Genomic DNA, 22727 nt, shown 5'->3' with positions numbered 1-22727 from the left:
TGAATGGCACAGAGGAGGCTGTATGAGCCTTACAGACGCTGAAGTCCATACATACAGAGCTTCGGAAGAATGCTTCCTGTTAATTACTAGGTGATTTATTATGCCATTTATAATTTCAACAAAGGATACAGAGTAGCCCATACTTGGCAATATGCTCTTCTGATACGGATAGTGGAGCTTCCCTCGTTCCTGAATTTGGACCCTTCTGTTCCGCATGCGAGGGAGTTGATCTTGTTGGATGTCCTCAGGTTCTGTTGCACTACTTGAAGGGCACCAACAGTTCTTGGAGGACCACTCATCTGTTTGGGGGAACAAAAGGAGTAAAGCTTTGAAGGCTATGATTGCTCGATGGTTGAAGGAGGCCATTGTGTCAGCTTACACTTGCGAGGGGCGACCAGTTCCAGAGGGCTTCGGACCCATTCTACTAGGAATCGGGCGGCATCCTGAGTTGCCAAATGGTTGCCCCACAGGAGATCTTTTGGGTGGCGACCTGCGCGCATGTTATAAAATCTGGGGTCAGCGCGCAAGGTGCACATTTGTGCACCTTGCGCGCCGAGCCCTAGGGGAGCCCTGATGGCTTTCCCTGTTCCCTCCGAGGCCGCTTGGAGTGGCCTCGGAGGGAACTTTCCTTCTGACCCCCCCCCCCCCCCACACCTTTTCCTCCCTTCCCCTACCTAACCCTCCCCCAGCCCTATCTAAACCCCCCTCCCCCCCGACCTTTGTTAAATAAGTTGCGCCTGTCTCTGGGCAGACGTAGGTCGCACGCGCCGGCCAAGTGCCAGCGCACGATCCCCTAGCACAGCCACTGTGCTGGAGGCCTCTGTCCCACCCCTGCCCCTTTTTTCAAGCCCTGGGGCATATGCACATCCCAGGGCTTGCGCGCGTCGCCGGGCCTATGCAAAATAGGCTTGGCGCGCACAGGAGTGGATTTTTGGGGTTACACGCGAAACCCTTTTAAAATCCGCCCCTGTGAGCATGTCTTTCAGATTCCCACTCAGTTTAGGGAAGCTTGGGTACATCCCATGTGTCTGGACTGATCTAGGGTGTGAACAAAAAAAGGAAAATTGCTTCTACCTGCTAATTTTCATTCCTGGAATAGCACAAATCAGTCCAGAGCCCAATCCTCTCTGGAAAGACCATGCTATTTTCTGTGTGTAGATAGTGAAGAAATGGTTTTCGGTTTGGCAGTTTTCAATCCCCTTTGTTGACGCATGGGGGCTCGACCTTTCCCCTGCTTGGTTGGGGGGGGTGATGGCGCAGTTGATTTATGATTTTCACATCTTGGCTTGGGAATAGATCATACTGAGGGACTGCAGGTGGCATACTATCTTAAGTAACACAGTGTCAATAAAGCTTTTCTTCTCTGTCTCCATCTGCTGGTAGGGATCAAAAACCCATGCGTATGGACTTATCTGTGGTATTCCAGGAATGAAAATTAGCAGGCAGTTTTCCTACTTGCTACCCAAAACCCCTTTATTTTATAGAGGTTTGTTCCATAGGTTTAACTGTCTTAATTCATTGGTGGATATTTTGGTAGCCTTTAATTGGTACCGTGTTGATCTTTATCATTGGTGGGATCCAGGTGGGATGCCTTGTAGACCTCATGATGATTGGTGGGGAGGGTCTGTTATCCTGGGTCCTATATCTACTTCTGTTGCAGCCTGTGGCCCTCTGCCTCACCCTTGTTTGTGCAGTATTGACCGGTGCTGGCTATTTTCCAGTGATCAAGATTTCTCATTGACTGATAAACCTTGCAGGTTGTGATATCTTTTTATTGGGCCCAACATAAAAGCTATACAAGATGATACTTTTCATGAGCTTTTAAGACATTTTTTATTTTACTATCCTTTTCTAATTCAGGAAGTATGGTTTGGTTTACGGAAAATTCGGGTAACAATAATGGCATCTGGAAATGTTATTTTGATGAGTAGAAAAATGATTAATGAATATATTGCATGTTTTTACATATAGTACACTAGACTCTTGTTAATGAGTTTCTTGATTTCTCAACATTTGTATTGGTTTGTGCTGCTTTAGGTTTGTAAGATTGCATTGTCTAGTGGAAAGCATAAATATTGCTAAGGGTTTTTAGATGGTGGGGATCATAGCCCTAATGTGGTTCTGACTAAAAACTCATTTACTAATGTTTTCCCATGATTTCAGGTTGAAGAAAAATTAAATCAAGAGAGTGAGAGAAAATCATTGCAGCTACAGGAGATGGGGCGCAGAGAACGCCTGATCAAATCCCAGGTAGGTGTTCATGTGCCAAAAACCTCAATCCGCAAAGACCCGTTGCACTGTGGATTGTAATGAAAGCCTTCCTTTACTCTAAGCTGGCCCAGTTCTGCCTCTGAAGGAAAAGGCAAAGGTGGGGGCCCAACGAGTTTTAAAATTCCCAGAATGCATTACTGAGCATCACATTCCATGAGGCTTCTAAAGGTACATGTAATAAAATTCCCAGAATGCATTACTGAGCATCACATTCCATGAGGCTTCTAAAGGTACATGTATTGACTTGAAGACTCGTGCAAGAGGAGAGCTGGGATCCTAGTTAAGTATAGGACAGTGGTTTTCAATCTGGTAGTTCACTACTTAACACTGACAGCGTCATCAGGGGTTTTAGAATTGATTAGATTATTAATTAAAGCAGGTTTTCAGACCAGTAGATAGTAAGGATTGTGCTCGAAGATAAATCAAAATTGGGCAGATAACAAATGAGTGTAATAAGACAAGCAAGCACAGATTATTAGCCAACGACAAGAGATACCCTGACATTTTTGGTACTATTCGAAGAATATATACAAATGTTTTATTGCTCGGAGAATACGGTTTGCTCATATACCAGTTATTTGCTTTGACTGGATTTTGAGATCATGTGAAGAATTCCGCTGATCCGTTACCCTGTACTTTCTGTTCTCTGTTAATATCCTTCTAGACAGAGTCTTTCCGGAACCAGGTTATTCATATTATTTTTTCTCCTGAAGAAATGGACGAAGCAGTCTCAGACCAACAGGTTTGTCCACGCTACAATAAATACTCCCCAAAGCAAGCACTTAAGTTCGTTTTGTCCTTACAAACAAATATGGTCTACTTGTATTTTTTTTTGTAAAATTATTGCGCAATTTTTTTTTATTGTGGTAAACTGTGACTTATTCCAGTCCTTCACCATGCTCAAGGCCAAGACATCTCACAGCTGTCAGTTATTCCCTCTTCCTCCTACCTCTCGCTCATTGTGCTCCAACTAAGCGTTAGAGGCCACAGCTCCCTGTGGATTGCAATACAAATTGACCCCAGTTAGCAGGTGTTGTCGAGCAGCAGTGCTAAAGATGTCCTCGTGGGGCTGTGTGTGCTGCCTCTGCAGTGCACCCTAGTAATAAGAGCCAGGCTTAGAAATCGTGCCCTATTTGACCCTGTTCTCACATTCAACATGCAGACCTGGCACTTCTAATACTGGCTTCATTATATATATATATATATATATATATATATATATATATATATATATATATATATATATATATATATATATATATATATATATATATATATATCCCATGACAATGACTTGATGGGAGGATTGCATATGTTTTGAACTCTGCTTTAATTAGAAACACTGCTGCAGATCAGGCTGGCTGCTCGCATCAAAAAGGGGTGGGCCCAACAGCTCCGCCCCCCTTTTATGCCCCATTCAAAAACCCGGTGACACGACGAGGCCGACCAACCACAGCCCTCAGGTCGGCTGTGTCGGCCCAGCCGCGTCAATCGCCGGGGGGGGGGGGGGGGGGACACGGAGCGCAAGGACGTGCATCCTGGCTCTCCCCCTCGCCCCCCTCCCCTCCCCTCCCTCCAGCATCCAATGAGCCTGGCTGGTGCCCATATTATCATGGGACCAGTGAGACAGGCTCCCCCGTTGATGTAGTAGGATTGTTCTGAGTCGAGGTTATGGATTCTGATGTATGCAGTCATGAGGGTTAAAAGAAAAAGAGAAGCACTAACAGAATAGGGAAAACGTGGGTACAAATACAGCCAAGGAACAAAAATTTCCCGATAACAAAAAGTATCCAAAACAAACTTTAAGGGCTGACTTTTGAAAGCCAATGTTGTGCATAAAACAATGAATATAAGTATAATTTATTTGATAAGTAGCATATATGGTAAGTACATATAAGTTCCTGGGAATTACTTGATCATTCTTCTTAGCTACAGAAATGTAACAGTAGTAATTTCCTTGTGCAGGTACCAAGAGAGGACCCCCGTCCCCACCCCTGGGACTGACTCTGATTACCTGATGCTTAATCTTGACTTTCATGCCTGTTTGGCAGGTGTCTGAAAAACTGAAGCTCTTTCTTGAGGAAAGGATGCAGTTCAGTGAGAAAGTAAGAGCCCTGCAGGATGATTCTAACCAGGAGCTATTGAAGAAGGTTCTAGAAGAATGTCAGGTGAGGTATTATTATTTCAGCATTGAAATTTAAAAGGCCTTCGATCAGGGTGCTTTATAACAAATTGCCTAGTGGTACGGCTGCTTCTAGACTGAGAAACATTTTAGTGTTCTGTATGTGCACAAATGTCAGTAGTCTTAAAACAGTTAGGAAGACAATGAAAACAAATGTAGAAATATGGCCTATAAATTAATAAAAGAAGATAAGTGAGCAAGAAGGCTGAAATAATAGGGATTTCATAATAGGTAAGGACCTTTGCGTTCAATTTTTATTTTATCTTCCTGGGAATTTATCAGTGTTTATTACAAGAACAAAAATTATATTTATCCATAAAAATGATGATTCTTTTTTCCACCGATTTCTCCCAGTTTGTTCTTGTTGTAATAAGCACTGATACATTCCCAGCAAAAATAAAATAAAAACCAAAAGCAAAGGTCCCTGATAGCTGACCTAGGGAAGGCATGCCTTTCATTTGATGGTAAACGCTGTAAGAGTGAGTGCCAGAAGGCTGCAAAGTCAAACCCTGTTGGGGAAATAAGCTGCAGCACTGACATGAGTGGAACTCTCACCTACGGTGTATGGGATGGGGGATCTGCAGTGGCGCGGACGATCAGGACAGCTCTTCGTTCTGAGAGTATGAGATAGGGTGGGAGCAACAAGCAACTCTAACTTCTAACTTCCTTATCTCAAGGGTTCAAAACCTAAGAGCCCATTGAAAAAAACAGACTGTAAAACTGCATAGTATTGCAGTGAGAATGGAACCGTCACACTAAGTAGCTGAAGCCAATTGGCAAGGGAGAGAAGGGGGGGGGGAAAGAGTATTACTGAAGAGCCGGGAAGACGTGGATATTTCTCTGTTCACAGGTGAGGGAGATGGAAGATGTTGATCTCTAGTGATTCCTCTTAGCAGCTTAAATTAATCCTCTTATGGGTCCTGGTTCATGGCTTGCAGCCAGGTTTATGAAGGATATCGAGATTTGCCAGTGATGGCTCAGTAGGGGCCTCCATTATAGACTCACTCCTCCTCCTTCCCCCATTTTAAGGCAAGAATATAGGGTAGGGAGAGAGCCCTCTCAAATCCAGAATACTCAGGTACTCTAGATGGAAAACTGGAAAACATAATTCATAGTACATAGTAAGGTTTTTATTTGTTTTACTTTTAGGCTTCCTTGGTGCTGTCTTGCTCCACCCATGATCTGAAACGGGAGATAAGCGCTATTCAGGATTTATGCGTTGACCCCTCGGTCCTCTGGATCCAGAAAGTTGCAGTAGAGATTCTAACAAGCATAGTGTCCCGGCAGCAGGAAGCCGAGCTTCTTCTGCAAGATATTGGGATTGATACATCCAGCCCCAAAGGTTCCTATCTTCCTGCAGTAGTATTAACTGAAACTCTGCATATCGGTATTTGCATTTGACTGTTTTCTGTATCCCTTCTGGTGCTGCCAGTCTTTCATTTCCTCTTTTCATCTGGCTCTGATTTTCTTTGTTTACTTTCCAGTGCACATTGGTCCTTGGGAGATAAAAATCCAAAATAGAATCATAATCTCAAGATTTCTTGCTCCAAATACATAGAAATAAGGATTAACAAATAAGGTGTATGTGATACCTTTTTATTGAATTAACTCAATGCAGCTCTAATTGTGTTCTTTCTTCACTGTCCTGATAAAGGGGGCATAGCTCCGAGAAGCTAGTCGCAATGTATTGAGTTAGTCCAATGAAAAACTCTTACCTACAACTTGTTTCTTGACTCATTTTTTTCAACGTATAAAAGTGGACTAACATGGCAACCACAATATTTTGCTCCAAATAGAATTGCTAGGTCTTAAGTTTCAGTAAACTGGGTCAAGAGAATGTATATAAAATCTTTAGGATGTGGGGCTGTAGTTTCCTGTAGCCCAAACGCCCAACTGTGAATGGTCTTCAATTAATTTGGAATACAGGAGGAGGAATAATGTAGTGATTATAGCACTGATATGACATCCCTTTGCTATTCACTCTGTGTGACCTTTGGACAACCTATTTATCTCCTGTGCCTCGGTGCTTTGGAATTTCTGGTTTCAAGTTTTGCTTACTTTTCATACTGAATCTGCCTTTTCATTGTTTGTAAATGTGCTTTGGTTAAAAATGGAATATACACTGCAGCCATTTGAGGTTTTGTGTTCTCTGATTTCCTCGCTATCTAGCTCCCTCATCCAAGTGGCAGCTCTCGGGCTGAGAGGCACGGAGCACAGTTCCCTCCATATAAATTGTTTGCACAGATATGTTTGAAACTAGTTTCAGATGGCTTGGAAGATGGCTAAAAGAAGCGTAGGGGTGGGCATGGACCAACATTTCATTTCATGTCGTCGTGTCGTTTCGTTGTGGATTTATGTTGTGCATATCATTTCGTTTTCCCACATAAATCGTTCATGTCAGTCATTTTGTTTCAAGCACACACTGTTGTTTTACAACACTTGTGCTTTACTTGATTTTCCATACATTGTATGCTTAAACACTATTTTATTTTTTGTGTTTTTGGATGGGAAACGCCAAAAAATATAGGCAAAATTGACAATATCCTATTTTAAAATGATAGTGCGTAGCATGGTAAAACACTGACAAGTCAGTACACAGAAGGGCTGAACATGGGCACATCAAGGTTAAACATGAAATGCTGTTGTCAGCTGCATTCTAGGAATGTGGGCAATAATTCATTCATTCTTGTCCCCACAGAAATGCCATTGTATATTAAAAGTCTGCAGGAAATGCATCAGCAATCAGTAAGCAAGTCAGAAGAACTCCAGGTAAAAAAACAATGACTGAAGTGCTGTTAGCAGTAGAGGTCTGATGTTAGAAAAATGATCCGAATTCATGAAACTCTAATAGAATTAGAGGTGCAGTTTATCATAGTCTTTGCATACAAAGCATAGTTAAAGGTGTAGCTTGTGTTTTACCTTTGATTTCTTTGGGAGAGAGAAGGGGGTCTGGCCACTGCCGCAACCGCCGCCTTTTGGGCTTCCTGTTCAATCAGAACCAGCCCCTGCTAGGGCTCTGGTGTCATTGGCCTTCAGTAGCAGCCATCTGAGGTTTTATGCTCTCTGATTTCCTCGCTGTCTAGCTCCCTCGTCCAAGTGGCAGCTCTCGGGCTGAGATGCACAGAGCACAGTTCCCTCCAGAACCTAGCACAAGGGTACCCTTTGCTGCTGTTACACGATGACCTTTGCAGTGTCCCCAAGCCCTGGCTAGTCTGAGGGGCATAAGCCAGGCTGAGGTTTACTGCCACTGAATTACTGGGCTGGACTCTTTTTGGTCTGCAAAGTTGATAAACGTGCTTACCAGCATCCACCTAGGATCTAAGACAGTACTGGCTAGAAATATTGTAATTAAATGAAGTACAGATGTTTCTCTGTGGGCTTCAGTTGTATCCTGTTTATTTCTTACCTAGTGTTTTTTTTGTCTTTCTGAAGATGCAGTTGATAGAATTACAGACACAGCAGCCTTCTTTGATACAGGAGAAACTGGATGAACTGGAGGCAAAGCATGAGAAGCAATTACAAGACAAAATGCAACAGTTTTGTATAGTTAAGGAAGAAGAGCACAAAAAGGTGAAATGTTTCATTTTCACTATTCCCCAGGAAAATCATGGGCACCCATACGTCATATAAGTACATAAAACATTCAAAATATATTGAGCTCCTTAGGAAGGTGATATATATTTAGTCAGAGTAGGAACATTTTCTAATAGACCTCTCACAGACAAGATTCCAATTTATTTTCAGTAGAGTTCATTTTGTTCTTTTATATTTAAATAGTGTCATGATAAAAATGAACATTTGTAGTGTAGCCATTCTACGTAAGCATGAGCCAATGAACCATTCATAACTATAGTGGGTGGCTTGACGGTAGTCAGAGGGGCAGGGTATTTGGCACAGCCAAAGACGGCAGATTTCATAGTCTGGTCAAGTGGTCTTGATGATGTCACCTTGCACCATGAAATTGACCTTTAGTAGATCTATGTGCCCAACTTCCTATGGGAAACATGACACTGGATTTAGCACGATCTGTGACTGCTGAGAATTACGCTCAGCTTTGTTAGTGAATGAACCAACCCTATCTTACAAGCATGCATTGGCCCGCTTGGCCTGATTTTATTCTGTTTGAGGCAGGTGCCTTGGTGTAGCTTGAACACCCCTGGCTCAACTGCCCTATCAGTGTTGGGTGTTTTGTGCTTGGGGTCTTCCTCTGTATAGAGGCAGGGCCCTGTTTGTATTTAAGAAGTTCAGGCTTAGCGGCCCAGTATGATAAGCTGTCATGAGAGAGTGAACAGAAAGCGAGGGAGGGAGTAAAGCCTGGATTTACCTCTTTACTATTGCTTGGACTTTAATCCCACTCATCTCATTTCCTGTTTATTTTTTTTTTTTCTTCCAAAGCCTTTGGTAATACAGAGAAGTTTTCTTTATTCCTAACTATCTCCAATAATTCCAGTTATCCCCAGTAAGCAATCATTTAGGCACTTCTTTATAAACAATTTTCACTCTTTTGGAAGAAAGATTAGGAGAAACCTGAACATAGGGATCTTTCCTTCTTAAAAGGGAACAAAGCAAGACTAACTCTACAGTGACATTCCCAGGTAATGAAACTGTTGTAAGCAAACATTCATCTGGCATGGAGGTGCAAGGAGGTCAAGCTGATGATTTTATAAGTAAGGATAGTGAAATGGCAGAGAGATGATATGCCTGAATGATTCATTTTCATCTTGCATTTTTCAAAGAAGGCATTTCTGTTTTGCATGGACAGCTGAGAACCTGTCGCAAATTATTGCAGTGAGAACGGTACAGCACATCCTGATGTTCTCTATGCACTAACATAAAGCGACCTCTGTGCTCTTTTCAGTTACTGGATGAGGCCATTGCTAAGGAAAAAAACAAAGCTGTTGAAAAAGAAAAGAAAAAAGTGGAAGAACTGGAATGTATGATGCAACAGGTGAGCAAAATACTGTCCGTACACATGGAAAGAGAAATTGGATTGGTGCTGACCTTGGAGCGTATCGTGCTAGCTTGCCTGCTCATAGGATGGAGCTGCAGTGGTGCACTTTCTGTACAACAGCTGGAGAAGGAAGAGGTGCAATAGGTAATGCTCACAAGATCCTGGGCTCCATGTTTTGAATCTCGGAATAGCCGCTGAGATATGGCTGCTGATGATTTTATTGGGCATTTGCTAGGAAGTGTATGAGTTGGTCCCAGGCATCCTGAGTGTTGAAAAGTCTTGGTGAGAGGAAAGGTAAAAGTAGAGTCCGGGCTAGCATTTAATACTGTATTCAAGTTTAGCCTGGCAGGAGAACCTTGTTCAGGATACCACATAGTGCTTCTGACTGATGGGGGCAAATTGCAAAACAGGCCTGCATAGCTGCAAACACCGTGGGTACTTTTACCCATGAAAGCTCGTGCATGCCCTGGGAAAAAGTCCTGGAGAGATTTGCGCCTCCTTTTTCTGTGGTTACTTTTTCCCTGCCCCCGAGTCAACCTTTTATTTTTCCAAGGGTAAAAGTAGGCTCCTTATTGATTTCCTCTCACCCCCTCCCCCCCCCGTGCTTTTGCCCACACAAAGGGTAATTTTACCAGAATAATGGCTTCTGTTGCTCCATCCCTCTGTTTACTTTTTCTGAGTGCTTGAGTTGCCTGTAACAGTTTTTATTAAAATTTCAAAATCAACATAGCATAACATTATCCTCCCCAGTGCCCACATATGGCACCAAACAGCAAATGCTTCCCTGTTACAACCCCCCACGCACACACTCCCAATGAAACAAGTCACCTGTTTACATGGTCCAGCATCCTAGTAACTCTTAAATACGATGTGGAAACAACTTTCCTTCCAAAAAAATATTTTGAATCAAAGAAATTGTACCCCTTAGTAGCTAGCTCTGGTTATCTTTTTAACTGGTTTTGCATCCTACAAAAGGATGAATAATATCCGAAAGTAAGCTGCTTTTCTGATACCTTGCCTCAAGCTAGAATTGGCGTTTGAGCGCTCTTCATAAACAAGAAAGAAGGTGCTTGGTTTTATCTGTGAAAGGGTAGAATTCTGGAAACCGGACAAAAGACCCTTTTCCATTTTTTCAGTGGCGTGTGCTTTGAAAATTTATGTTTAAGTAAACTTGCTAGGTCTCTCCTATACTTGATCTAAAAAGTACCTTGTGTGAATTAACAACTTTCACCTCTTCTGGACTTTCTTGTTCCAAATTCTCCTATGTTATTTCTCCCTCTGTTTCTTTCTCCTTATCGCTTCTCCTCTTTCATCTTTTTCTTGTTCAGTAAATCGTTGGCAGATACAATCTATAGTTATGATTCTTGGAATTTTTGCTACAGTCGAAGCCTGACTGAGGAACACAGGTATCGGGCCCAAACATAAAAATTATTAAGTCATTAAATGAGAGCACTGGCAGTTTTAAAATCGGTAAAGGAGAACCCTCAAAGTCCAAATGTAAATCTGTCCTTCATTCGTAAACTCACGGCTTATGATATTTGTGCTCGGCAATTACATTTTCAGCACCTGCTTTATAATCCTCACAGAGTGAAGACTTAAGTGTACTTGGTCATTTTTCACATTTTGTGTGTCTGGGAAGTGTTTGGAAGATATGGTCCTTAGAGTTTTGCCATTCCTATGATGACCTCCTCCTATAGATTGTGGTATTTTGCAAGAAATTGGCCATGCTATTACGTTGACTGTGGCCCTTACCCTATAACCCCACTTAGGTTCCTAGTTTATACTTCCAAACAACTCTTAGTGGTAGCTTATCTTTTTAAAATGCGAATCATTGCATCAGTGATGTCTGGGACTAAATGGTGTCACTACATTGAATATGGAATGTTTTTTTGTTTTCTTGTCTGGGGATTTAGAGTATGGAACTTAATCTAAAAGAAACAGAAGCTTTAAACACACATCTTACTGAAGCTCTGAAAAACATGGAAGAGGCTAGAACACAAGAGGTAACTAATATTATAAGGCCTGGCTTTATTGGGATCTGATTTGCACAAGGCTTGGTTTTTATGAGATTTTTCTCAACCGAAAGTGTCTCAATATGGTAAACAGTGTCTCTTGATTGCTCCGACAGATTTTATCAAAAGCACACATTCATAACGCTGTGCACTGCTGCATAGGTTGCTCCGATTCAGAGTGCTCTGGCTTAGCAGATCTTGGGTTCATGGTTGAGGAGTTTTGCTGAAGCTCCAGGGAGGAAAGGAGGGATGGCAATGGCCACTGCTTGGGAGACCCTACATTGGCAATGCAGTAGGGAAAGAACAACACTAGAGGGGTCCCTTTCAGTCTGTGCGTGATCTTAAGCTGTGTAAGGCAATGCTGCCTGAGGAGGGGAGGTTTAAAAAGTGAGAGAGAATCTGCCGAAGGGGGGAGGCTGATATTTTTCTAAAATTAGCTGTCCAAACTTCAACTATTCTCCAAGTCCTCTTGGTGGATGAGGTGTAGAAGCAAGTGTGAGTCTTGTCTGAAAGTTACTTATTCTTATAGACTAAAATCTCAAAAAATACTTCTTCAAGCACTGTCAAAGTTTATTCATCAATGATTTTTTCTACTTCATTAAAATTATCAGTGGTAACCCCAGAGGTATTTGGCATTGCTCGGTTTAACTGAAGCTCTTTAAACGTAGTGTGTTAGGTCGGCAAGATCTAACGAGGCTGTGCGCTTGGGAACTGGGGACTGTGCCTTGGCTGCTGTGTGCGTGATTCTTTCTGGCCTCTTGCCTGGGCTGTCTGATCGCAAACAGGTGCAGCTGTGAGCAGCAAAAGGTGGCTTCTGCAACAGCATGCACTGGCTGAGTGTAAGAGTCCCAAAGACGGGCGTCAGTTAAAAATAAATAGAAAAATAAAAACTAGGTTGCTACTGAAAATCTGACAAGTTTGGTAAAAAAAAATAGTGAATGTTGCATGCTATCGCTATACGCTTTTGTATATTGTGGCAAGATTGCTCGACTTGGCTATTTAAGGTGATGCATTTTGCTGTAATCTTTATTGCAAAATCAGTAAGAAGAATTGTTAGAAATATGTGTTGTTCGATCATTATTAGGGCACGGCTACATTAGCATAGTTGAGGGTATTCCATTCTCTCCTCCTCCCGCTCTGTTGTACGGGAATATTTTGAGAAACCGCCTTTTAAATAGCCTCTTTCTGTGCTTTGTTCCAGGCGCTGTTGAAGGAACAGCTGTCCGTGCGGGACAAACAACTTCAGGCCGAAACGCAGAGGGCTGAGAATAAGGCCGAGAAACAGAGACAGCAAGAGCTGGCAGCATATAAAGAACAAATAAAGCAGCACGCGCAGACGATTTTAGCTTTGGAAAACAGGATATTGGAAGTGACCGAACAGCAGCAGAGTCTAGAACAAGAAAACGCTGATTTATGGGAAAGTCTCAAGGGTAGGGGCCGGATCTTCGAGTTGGGGCCTTGCTTTGTGGCTGTGGTTGCTGGCTGCCACCTCTGTCCGTCTCTCCTTCGCTTTCTTTGTGGTTGCATTTGGCAGACCCATGGTAGGGAGAGCCTCTTTACCAAGTTTCTGACTCACCAAACCCAGCCATGGAAAGGGTCCCTTAGAGCGGGCTTCATACCTGCATTTGCAAAACTGGAAACACATCTTTGTACGCTTTTTCAATTTCTGTTTATTTCCATAAGGCATTTGTTTCCCACTCCTGTATCATCTGTGAACATTCGATGTTTGCTTATTTATTAATTAAGATATTTATAGGCCACATTATCTACCATTTTAAGCGGCTTCCAATGAAACATGCATAATAAAATAAATTAAAACAAGCTTATTTAAAAATAACAAAATACATAGCTTGAGTCAAGAGCCAGTAATATGTAGGCCTGTCTGGATACCATTCAGGTAGCTAACACCTCCTTTAATCTTTTTGGAAAAGCTCAGCCAAGTAGGTGGGGTTTCAATTTCTTTACATGGTTAATACAGTGAAATTGTTATTTCTGCTGCAATGGCCTCATCCTTGTGAATCCCTTCTGGCAAACATTATTTCAACTGAATATTTCCTTCTGTATTCTGCCAGTACGTATAAATGCAGTTTGATATAAGTAAAGGAAGAAGCTTTCATAACTCGCCTCGAGCCACCAGGGAAAAGGCACGAACGAAATAAATAACTCTCCCAAAGGCCCAAGGCAAAAATACAGAACATAAACCCCAAGATTGTGCCACGCTGGGCCAGAGCAAAGCGCATCCTGTCTCCAGCAGCTGCCAGTCCTCGGCAGATCCCAACACGTCGATCTATTTCTTGTTACTCCCTCACAGGGATAGCATTGGCTTTCCTTCCTCTGCCTGGCTAATCATGGACTCTTCCTCCAGGAACTAATCCAGACCTCTTTTAAATCCCACTGTGCCAGTCACCTTGGCCACACGTCCTTTGGCCACAGCTTTGACTGCTTGATTGTGCACAGATCTGTTTTCAATCTGCAGGTTTTTAGTTTCATGGCGTGTCCCCTTGCTTTAGTAGTATTTTTAAGATTTCAAAGGGTTAATAGCCGTCCTTTATTTACCCATTCCCCCCACTCGTGATTTTAAGTTTTATGTATGTATCCTTGTTCTTCGCCTAGAGGTCTTTAAGATCATGAGAGGTCTTGAACGAGTAGATGTGACTCAGTTATTTTCACTTTCGAATAATAGAAGGACTAGGGGGCATTCCATGAAGTTAGCAAGTAGCACATTTAAGACTTATCGGAGAAAATTATTTTTCACTCAACGCACAATAAAGCTCTGGAATTTGTTGCCAGAGGATGTGGTTAGTGCAGTTAGTGTAGCTGTGTTTAAAAAAGGATTGGATAAGTTCTTGGAGGAGAAGTCCATTAATGGCTATTAATCAATTTTACTTAGGGAATAGCCACTGCTATTAATTGCATCAGTAGCATGGGATCTTCTTAGTGTTTGGGTAATTGCCAGGTTCTTGTGGCCTGGTTTGGCCTCTGTTGGAAACAGGATGCTGGGCTTGATGGACCCTTGGTCTGACCCAGCATGGAAATTTCTTATGTTCTTAGACCTATTTTTAGTGTTAGGAAATTCATACATTTTAATAAATGTAAATGTTATACACTTTCGATCATAGTCCTTCTCAGTCGACTCGTTCCAAGTTGAAGAGTCCTAACGGATCTATTTCTTTCTGTATCTCTTTGTATTCCGCTGCCTTCAACAGAACTTGTTCGGAGCTGCTCTTCATAAGGGAGCCGTTACATCCCCTTTATCACTTTTATTGCCCTTCCTATTTTTCAGGCAATTAGGTGTATTTGGATTCAGTTTTATAAAAATACGAAAACCAGTCATAAATAAAAAAACAAAGCCAGGATGAGGGTGGAGAAGAGAGGCTGGAGAGGTGGGGTGGAGGGCGAGTGGTTGAGGTACTGAGGGGCTGGATGCTCTCCCCTTCATTTCCTCCTCCACTTTCACTCCATCCTCCTCCTCCTCCCCCCCCCCCCCCCTGCTAGGCCCGCTCCTCCCACATTGCCTCCTCTTGGCAGAACTTTAGCTTCCTGCCGGTCTGTGCCTCCAATGTTTCTTTTTTTCATGGGCCAGCGGGGCTTGGGCTCCCCACCGTCCCACTCTGATGACATCATCTCACTGCTGCTGTCGTGCCGCTTCTTCTTGACTGGGTCAAATGCAACAGCCGGATGACCTCATCCGAGACGTGCAAGGAAGGCCTGTTTTCTGGCTTTTTCAATTACAACTAAAAAACCCAATTTCCCCATCAGGGGTGTGCTAGCGGTTTTTAAATTATTTTCCATTTGAACTGAAAATCTGAAGGCCTAGTTATCACTCTTTATGCCCTTTTGCCTTGTTTTGTACCTTTTTTTTACTTTTAACTAAAAACCTTCTGTTGTCTTTAGCTTAGCTGTGAACTGAATTCCTGATCATGCCGGTACACCAGCCCAATGCGCCGATTCAGTTATGTTCTTTGTGATGTATTCTGTTTAAGAGAACATGGTTTCACTTTGTTGTTTTTTTTTTTCTTTCAGCTGCTCAGGAAGAGATAGATCAAACAGAGCCTCTGTCCTCAAAAGTTCCCTCCGAGTGTTATTCCATTGAGAACACCAGCACTTTCTTGAAGTAAGGAACAGCTCCTTGCTGTTGCTCACCCTTGATAGCAGCACTAAGAGTGGGCAGAAAGTCCATAGGGAAGGTCACCAGAAAGTGACCAATCCATATTGGCGAGTACATCCCTGCTGCAGGTTTTATGCATAGTGTTTGATATTTGTTTGGAATCTATAATTGCCTTCTGTGTAAACAGAGAATACTCTGTGTACACTTTTGTCTTATTTCACACACAGCAAGCAATAATATTTACCTTCCAATAACTGAATGCTTTAGTAAATCTTTTTAAGGCACAAGCCAAAGATTCCTTTTTGTTAGCAGAAGAGTCCCAAATGATGTCACATGGAAATGAGACCTCTTGTGACTTAAAGCAGTCTGCTGTTACAGTAGCGTAAGAGGCCATAAACGTAATAGTATTAATACGGTATGAAGGATAATTGCATTGTGTGGAAAATACTAAGTTTGTGTACAGGAGTATGAAGTGCTGCAGACAAAACAGTTATGATGTAATTGCACATTAACTAAAAATAAAAAAGGAGATCAAAACACCTAAAGCAACTACAAATAGATATTAAAAAAGGAAGCAGGCTAGCCCCTGGGAGAACCCTGGGGGATCATGTTAACCAACTGCATAGCTCGGCAATACTGTAGGGCTGATGCAATAAGATGTGCCTGTTTCCCTACAGCGCACGCAGTGTTTAAATGAGGGACTGCATTAACACAGAGGAGAATTGTGCATCCCTAGCACTCAAACACATCGGGCCCCCACAATTGCGACAGACACTCAATACAAGCGTGCGTTTTTATCCCGCTGATTCTGGCCGATTTGGCTGAGGTTGCTGAAGATGCCCATAGCTGAGCGCCCCTTGCTATGGGCGTCTATATTGTGCGGCCATAAGAATTTTTTTTTAATTGAAATGAAGCCAGTATACATTTATTTTTCCACACAACAAGCAGTCAATTTAAGTGTCACAATGATACTGAGGAGGAGGAACCACAAAGTACCATATCTTTTAATTTCTCACGAGCCCTTGACTTGTGAATTGAATTGACTCTACCTCCGGACCTGGAGTTAATTTTTAACGCGGCAAATTTATGTGTTGGGTCCCCCGTGACTTCCTGCATCGGGGGTAATAGCTAATAGCGCCCATTTCATATACATTCCATGTCGATGGGGTTATCGGCTACGCATTTGTTCAGGCACGCATTTTGGACTCTCTAATCTCCTTATTGTAATGGGTGCTAATCTCGCGCATCCAAAATGCATTCCCAACCTCACGTAGACCCCCGTGCAGGGCTGAGCGCACTTTATTGCATCAGCCCCTTTGTCTTTTAAATGAAGTATTTGAAAACTAATCTCGTTAAACTCCTTAATTACAGAAAAGAATTAGCTGATGCTCAGGGGGAAATCCTGTCCCAACATGCCCTTATCGTGCGGTTAAAGAGAGAGCTGGCGGAAGTGAACGTTAGGATGTCGGATATGGCAGGTTGGTGGAACATAGCAGCTTGCCTCCTCCATGCAACAGAGGTGTTAAAAATATATATCATGCGTCAAACTGGTGAAACTTTAATATCTCATCCCTTTTCTTTTTTCTTTTCAATTCTCTTTATTGATTATATTCATCATCCAATGACATATAATAAGATAACACTCAGAATATAAATTCAAGAAAGGAAATAGTATTCCTAACACATATCATTTAAGCTGAAATCAAGCCCACATTTCAGGGGGGGGGGAGGGGGAGCAATTGTAAAGGCAAAATAATACATCAGTCATGGTGTGCTGTTTGTATATAACTAATTAATTACTCCATTCCTTCCACTGGTAACTGGTGTCTTATTGCAAAGGAATGTCTCCAGACGAGTCGGGTCTAGATATACTTAAGTGTTCCCTTGGAAAGTCACCACACGTTTGCAGGGAAACGTTAGTTAAAAAGTGGCCCCAAGTCTTGCAGGTGACTCAGGATAAGGAGGTTGTTAGATCTGAAGGCTCTGCTGGTGTACTTGCTCCTATTAATAGTTACTGATCTATCGGAATTTCTCCGAGATTCTCAGGATGTCATGTCCAGCAGGGCTACTGTGCTGCTCTCTTTTGTATCTGATACAGATAAAGAATTAATAGCTAAGCATTTTTGTGGACAAAGAGTTGAAGTGTTTCGTGAAACTCAACAACGTAAGAAGCGTTTCTGGTCTCTTAAGCAGCGCACAGCTCTCCTTGGGGCCACTTTTTTCCTAAAGGTTACCCGGCCCCTTCCTTACCTTCCTAAATATTTGTGGGTTACAGTTTTATCTGCATAACATTAGCTGGCTAAAGTGGGGAATTTCAAATGGCCAAGATTTATCCAGCCAAAATCTGGTTTTAACTGGGTAAATATTTTGATTATCAACCTCCATAGGTATATAGGCCGATACTGTAAAGTGTGCTCAGCTGAGCGCACTGTTTTACCCGCAGTTGGACACGCGTTTGACGCGAATCCACTACCTCTTATACAGTTTGGTGTTTAGTACTTCCAAAATGCGCATCCAACCCCCCCCTAGCACTCATCACATGCAAATGCCTGGAATACCGCAAAAAAAAAAAGTGCGGCCGATGCACACATTTTATGCTCAGAAATTAGCACCTGCCCAAGGGCAGGCGTTTATTTCTGAGCAGCCCAAAAAAGTGTACAGAAAAGCAGAAAATACTGCTTTTCTGTACATCTTCCAACTTAATATCATAGTGATATTAAGTTGGAGGAACCAAAAGGTTAAAAAAAAAAAAAATGCGCCAGCCGGTCAGTCAGGAAAACGGATGCTCAATGTTACGAGTGTCCATTTTCCAAGCCAGTGGCTGTGCACCGGTAAGGAAAACGGAAACTCATAAAATTGAGTGTCCGCTTTCCTAACCCACGGATAGCCGACCTCTCCTGGGCGCCTGCTGCTAAGGAGGCCCTAGGGACATGCTATTGCTCCTAGCGCCTCCTTTTTAGCGTGACCCCTCACTTACAGTACAGTATTGCGTGTCCAGGAGTGGTGGCTGGGCGCGCGTTAGGAAGGCTGGCACTTGTTTTCCCACAGACCTTGCAGAATCAGCCTGAATGTATATGTACATATATATATATATTTTTTGTAACATTTGTTAGGAGACCAAAGTCATTTCAAGCTTCATTTTTGCAGGAGAGCTTCGTGAGAAGGAGAAGATAGAATTGGAAAAGAACCAAACTCTTATTAAGAACCAAAAGGCTGAACTGAGCATGCTTAGAGAAAAGCTGGCTGAAGTGTCAATCCTTGCAGAACAGAAAAACTCTGAGCTCAGAACAGCAACAGAGAATTTGAGGTATAGTTCAGGCGCTGAACATCTGTAAAAAGTGGAAACTTGTCCTTTAATGGAATTCCTGCAGGCTGTCTTAGCCCCGTCTTTCTCAGGCTGAGGGAATCTGCTGGAGCTCCATTAAGCTGTGGCTCATTATGGAAGCAAAGGGCGGGGCAAACGTTGCAGAACTGACAGTTCCTGAGAGCTAGTCAAGAGATGAATTTAGATCAATAACAAGGTATAGCCTTTTTTTTTTCCTGTTTGCTGACCTTTGCTTCCATGTAAAACTGACTGAAAAATTGTTCTTTACCCGTAGTTAACTGCATGATTAATCTGATGGCTTTATCTGCATGAGAAACTTTTATGCAAAAGAGAGCTTGACATAAAACCTAATGAAGCTGTTTAATTGGCTGAGGCCTGTGTCACAAGCTGTTTATTTATAATTTAGAAGATGGTGCAATAGTTGGGATCATAGTTAGTGTATCTGGATAGTATCTTCCTGTAATGGCCTGATGTATGTCTGATAAAGACAATAAATGGCCTACCAACTGGATTTTTTCTTAGGGGTTGAATTTTTTCTTATGTGGGTCTACCTTTTTAAATGTATTAAGAATCAGAATTTTAAGCCACTACAACTAAAATACAACTAGCAAGTTTGGCACAATCACAGATTTAGCCTTTTTCTTTTTCTACCTTCCACACCTATTTTTAAATCCCTTTAAATGTGTGATGGTTCATGGCCTTGCTGCCCTGAAAAATAAACCAAATATCGCTGTTGTTGCCACTAGAGCTCTCAGCCCATGGAAGCTCTGAAAGAGCAAACAAAAAAAAAAAAAAAGATCAGAACTATCTTCTGGCTTTGTACACAGGCAGGCACACAAAAATGTGGAAAGGCAACAGAATTTAATAAAAGAAAAGGATCGGCAGTTAGAGACACTACAGCAAGAGATAGCATGCCTACGACCCATCAACTCTCAACAAAATGAGAACTCGAAGAAGAAAGAGGTAAGAGAAGCAAACCTGTCTCGGGTTACGAGTAAAAGGATCAGTGATCTCTGTGTGTGACTTTTTTAACTTTATACAATGGAATACAGATTTATTTCCATTGAGTTCAATCAGTTTGTTTTTTGGAATCTACTGCTATAATGCCCTACGGTTATAGATGGGTGTCCCTAGTGTCTATTGAAATATGTATTGGTTTCCGAAAGCTGTCCAAGGCTGTTGGTGTTTATAAATTTACTGGGATTCTGTGATGAATCATTTCCCCACAGTCTTGCTGGAGACTCTAGTTAGGGTTACCACTTGGCTTCTATTTTTTTTTTTTTTCAAATAGGTTGATGAGGGCTTGGTTTTCTCCCACTGCATGTGTGGACCTGTGAATCCCATTAGGGAAATCAGAACTACACGTCCCATACATGCCATGCGGTAAAACCAGAGCTAGGATCAGCCTGCCCTGGTAAAAACATGTCCACTTGGGAGTTCTAGCCGCAGTCCTTTTCAAGCTGATTTTGTTTAACCAGTACAATAAATAAATCCACTTTTCTTTTTCCAGATTTTATCACAGAACACAGTCAAAGAGAAACAAAACTGAACTCTGGCTTTTGGCAAAAACTGTTCCATGGGCAAAACAGACCACAAACAAAATAACACCAATCACAAAAAAAATCAACAAACTGCCCCATATGCTAAGAACATGGAATAAACAGGGAATCAGTGGCAGTGGAGAGTCTCTGGCTTTGATGTCCCTTTCAGTTGGACAGAGCCTCCTTGTTCAAGCCGGCTCTTGTTATTGTCTGACTTCCCAGGCAGGTTGGAGCTGTGGCCCACCCACTCCTCAGAACTCCACCCTAGGGCCAAATGCAAATGAACCAGCAGCAGATTCAGTCCCTGGGATTTCCCTGTGGCCTGTAGTTTTATCTTCTTCCATTTTGGATCTTGATTGCCCTAAGGACTAAAAAGTTCCTCAAAATCAAAATTTCCTCTGCACCAGCTGTTTAACTCAATGCAAAGGAAATCTTGATTTCCTTTTCCTTATTGCCTAAGAAAATCAACTAATCTAGTAATAGACAGATTTGTGTATTAATCATAGTCACCACCTCTTGAAGGTCGATTTTGGATAAAACTTTAATTGTGTGATAGATACTTTGCTTGATATAAGATTTTTATAGATGGCAAAATTGGGGTTCAGTGAGGTAGTAAACAAATCAAATTATTACTCCTCCTTTTTCATTCTCTTTAATATCCCCGAGAAACTACAGACTTCCTACCTTCCACACCCATAATGTCAGGGATGGCTGCTGTACTGATCCTTATCAGAAGCAACCAGTGCAGGTATCATACTGAGAGATAAATTGTGAATGCAGCACAAACGACTGAGTATACTGAAGAAAAGAGATTTATAAAAATAAAGATTGTATGAACCTAATAAATATATTTGAGGAAGGAAAGAAAAAATAGTAGTGAATAAAATTGAAATAGGAGAGCCAAGAAATAGGCCAGTTTGTACTGTGATCAATGTAGGATGGCCCTACTGGTTTTAACCTTCAGAGGCGCTGATGCAGGCACGGTCTCTCTCCCATCTTGTACACGGGGAGACCTGGATTGCTGCGCAAAAAATGTCTAAATATTAGACTTCAATAAGACACTTGTCAGCACGTAGTTCACACAAGGATATGACACAGAATTTGGTCAGAACAAATATAATTTTAATATTTCATATCCTTGGAAGACACAGTAATGCTCTGCCTATATTGAAGGTCTTGCATCTGTGTCTTCCAAGGATATGAAATATTAAAATTATATTTGTTCTGACCAAATTCTGTGTCATATCCTTGTGTGAACTATGTGCTGACAAGCGTCTTATTGAAGTCTAATATTGAGACAGTATATGGACAAGAAACCCCCATGCAAGGCCCAGGAAGCTAGGCACACCCAGAAGCAAAGAACATCTGGCAAGTTACCGCCCCTAGCCAACTTCTCAAAGAAAAAGAAGGCTTGTGAGATGGTTAAGGAGGGAGGTGCCAGTCTACTAACTTTTGTATTTGGTGTCCTATCCACACCGCATTGTCAGGACGGGACATGAGGACTCTGACAGGGGTAGGGTTTTTTTCTTTGGATCCACACCTATGCATGGATATCCCAAAAAGCAGGCAGCATTAGTTCTGAGTAAAACTTCTCGTATCAATAAGAGTCCATGTGGATTTTGGTAAGAAAAACCATGATTGCTTCCTCTCTTTGAGACAGGAATCAGAAATTAATATATCAACGAAGCACTGCAATGTAAAGACAAAAAAATAGAAATGAAGAGGGCAATTTTCAAAGGGATTCGTGCAGGAAAACGTTTTACCTGTCTAAAGGTGCCTACCCTGTATGCGGGTAAAAGTTCCCGGGTTGGGGTTAGGCCAGGGGAGAAGACTACGCACCTAGTTTTGGTCTGGAAAAGCATTTATAAAAAACGTAGGTGCGGATCTCTGTGGCTGCTTTTCCTTGGAAAGTTTTCAAAGTGGCCATGGACTTTTTTCCCTTTTGAACCTTGGTGCAAAGACCACAGATGAAAAAGCATCCACAGACTCTGCCACTAGGAAAATCGCCTCCCAGGTCACTAAGGCGCGTTTCTATGTTTTATTGTAGGAAACTGGAGTTTTGCACTTGGCTGAGCAAGGCGCTCGATGTCGAGGTCTGAGGCACGAAGAAATCATTCAGAACCAAAAGGATGCGCTGTCTGAGCTGCGTATCAGGCTCAAGGAATTGGAGAAGGCGTACCCTTCAAGTGAGAGTGCTCATTTTTATCTGATTCCTCCACTTTGGGTGTTGGCCATCCTGCTTTCATTTCTGAGTCCTCGCACGTAGCTCTTGGTATCTTCTTGTTCTTTTCCCATGTCCTTCTCAAAGCTTTGTCCGAGTATTGCAGGAATATTTGT

The 22727-nt window shown here is 42.2% G+C and overlaps 1 protein-coding gene and 1 long non-coding RNA gene across 5 annotated transcripts in view; one reads left to right on the top strand and one right to left on the bottom strand.

Annotated features, from left to right (window-relative positions):
• LOC115076826 overlaps positions 1-22727 on the bottom strand; it is a 152256-nt gene that overhangs the window by 17173 nt on the left and 112356 nt on the right. For 3 of the 4 annotated variants that reach the window (XR_003852873.1, XR_003852875.1, XR_003852874.1), the window contains exon 3: positions 7860-7945. This is a non-coding gene — a long non-coding RNA (uncharacterized LOC115076826). Of the gene's footprint in view, positions 1-7859; positions 7946-10036; positions 10097-22727 lie in introns of all 4 variants that reach the window. The other variant, XR_003852876.1, reaches the window with a different exon arrangement.
• FHAD1 (forkhead associated phosphopeptide binding domain 1) overlaps positions 1-22727 on the top strand; it is a 63938-nt gene that overhangs the window by 20800 nt on the left and 20411 nt on the right. The window contains exons 11-24 of the mRNA XM_029578744.1: positions 2164-2250; positions 2936-3013; positions 4323-4439; positions 5603-5795; positions 7152-7222; positions 7886-8023; positions 9312-9401; positions 11318-11407; positions 12618-12846; positions 15440-15530; positions 16896-17002; positions 18672-18831; positions 19677-19812; positions 22438-22576. Of these exons, the coding sequence (XP_029434604.1) occupies positions 2164-2250; positions 2936-3013; positions 4323-4439; positions 5603-5795; positions 7152-7222; positions 7886-8023; positions 9312-9401; positions 11318-11407; positions 12618-12846; positions 15440-15530; positions 16896-17002; positions 18672-18831; positions 19677-19812; positions 22438-22576 (1726 nt within the window). The remainder of the gene's footprint in view (positions 1-2163; positions 2251-2935; positions 3014-4322; positions 4440-5602; positions 5796-7151; positions 7223-7885; positions 8024-9311; positions 9402-11317; positions 11408-12617; positions 12847-15439; positions 15531-16895; positions 17003-18671; positions 18832-19676; positions 19813-22437; positions 22577-22727) is intronic.

The sequence above is a fragment of the Rhinatrema bivittatum genome, chromosome 15 (genome assembly GCF_901001135.1).
Source record: "Rhinatrema bivittatum chromosome 15, aRhiBiv1.1, whole genome shotgun sequence".
Classification (NCBI taxonomy): Eukaryota; Metazoa; Chordata; class Amphibia; order Gymnophiona; family Rhinatrematidae; genus Rhinatrema; species Rhinatrema bivittatum.
Note: the sequence above shows the minus strand (reverse complement) of the source record. Positions and strands in the feature narration are given on the sequence as shown.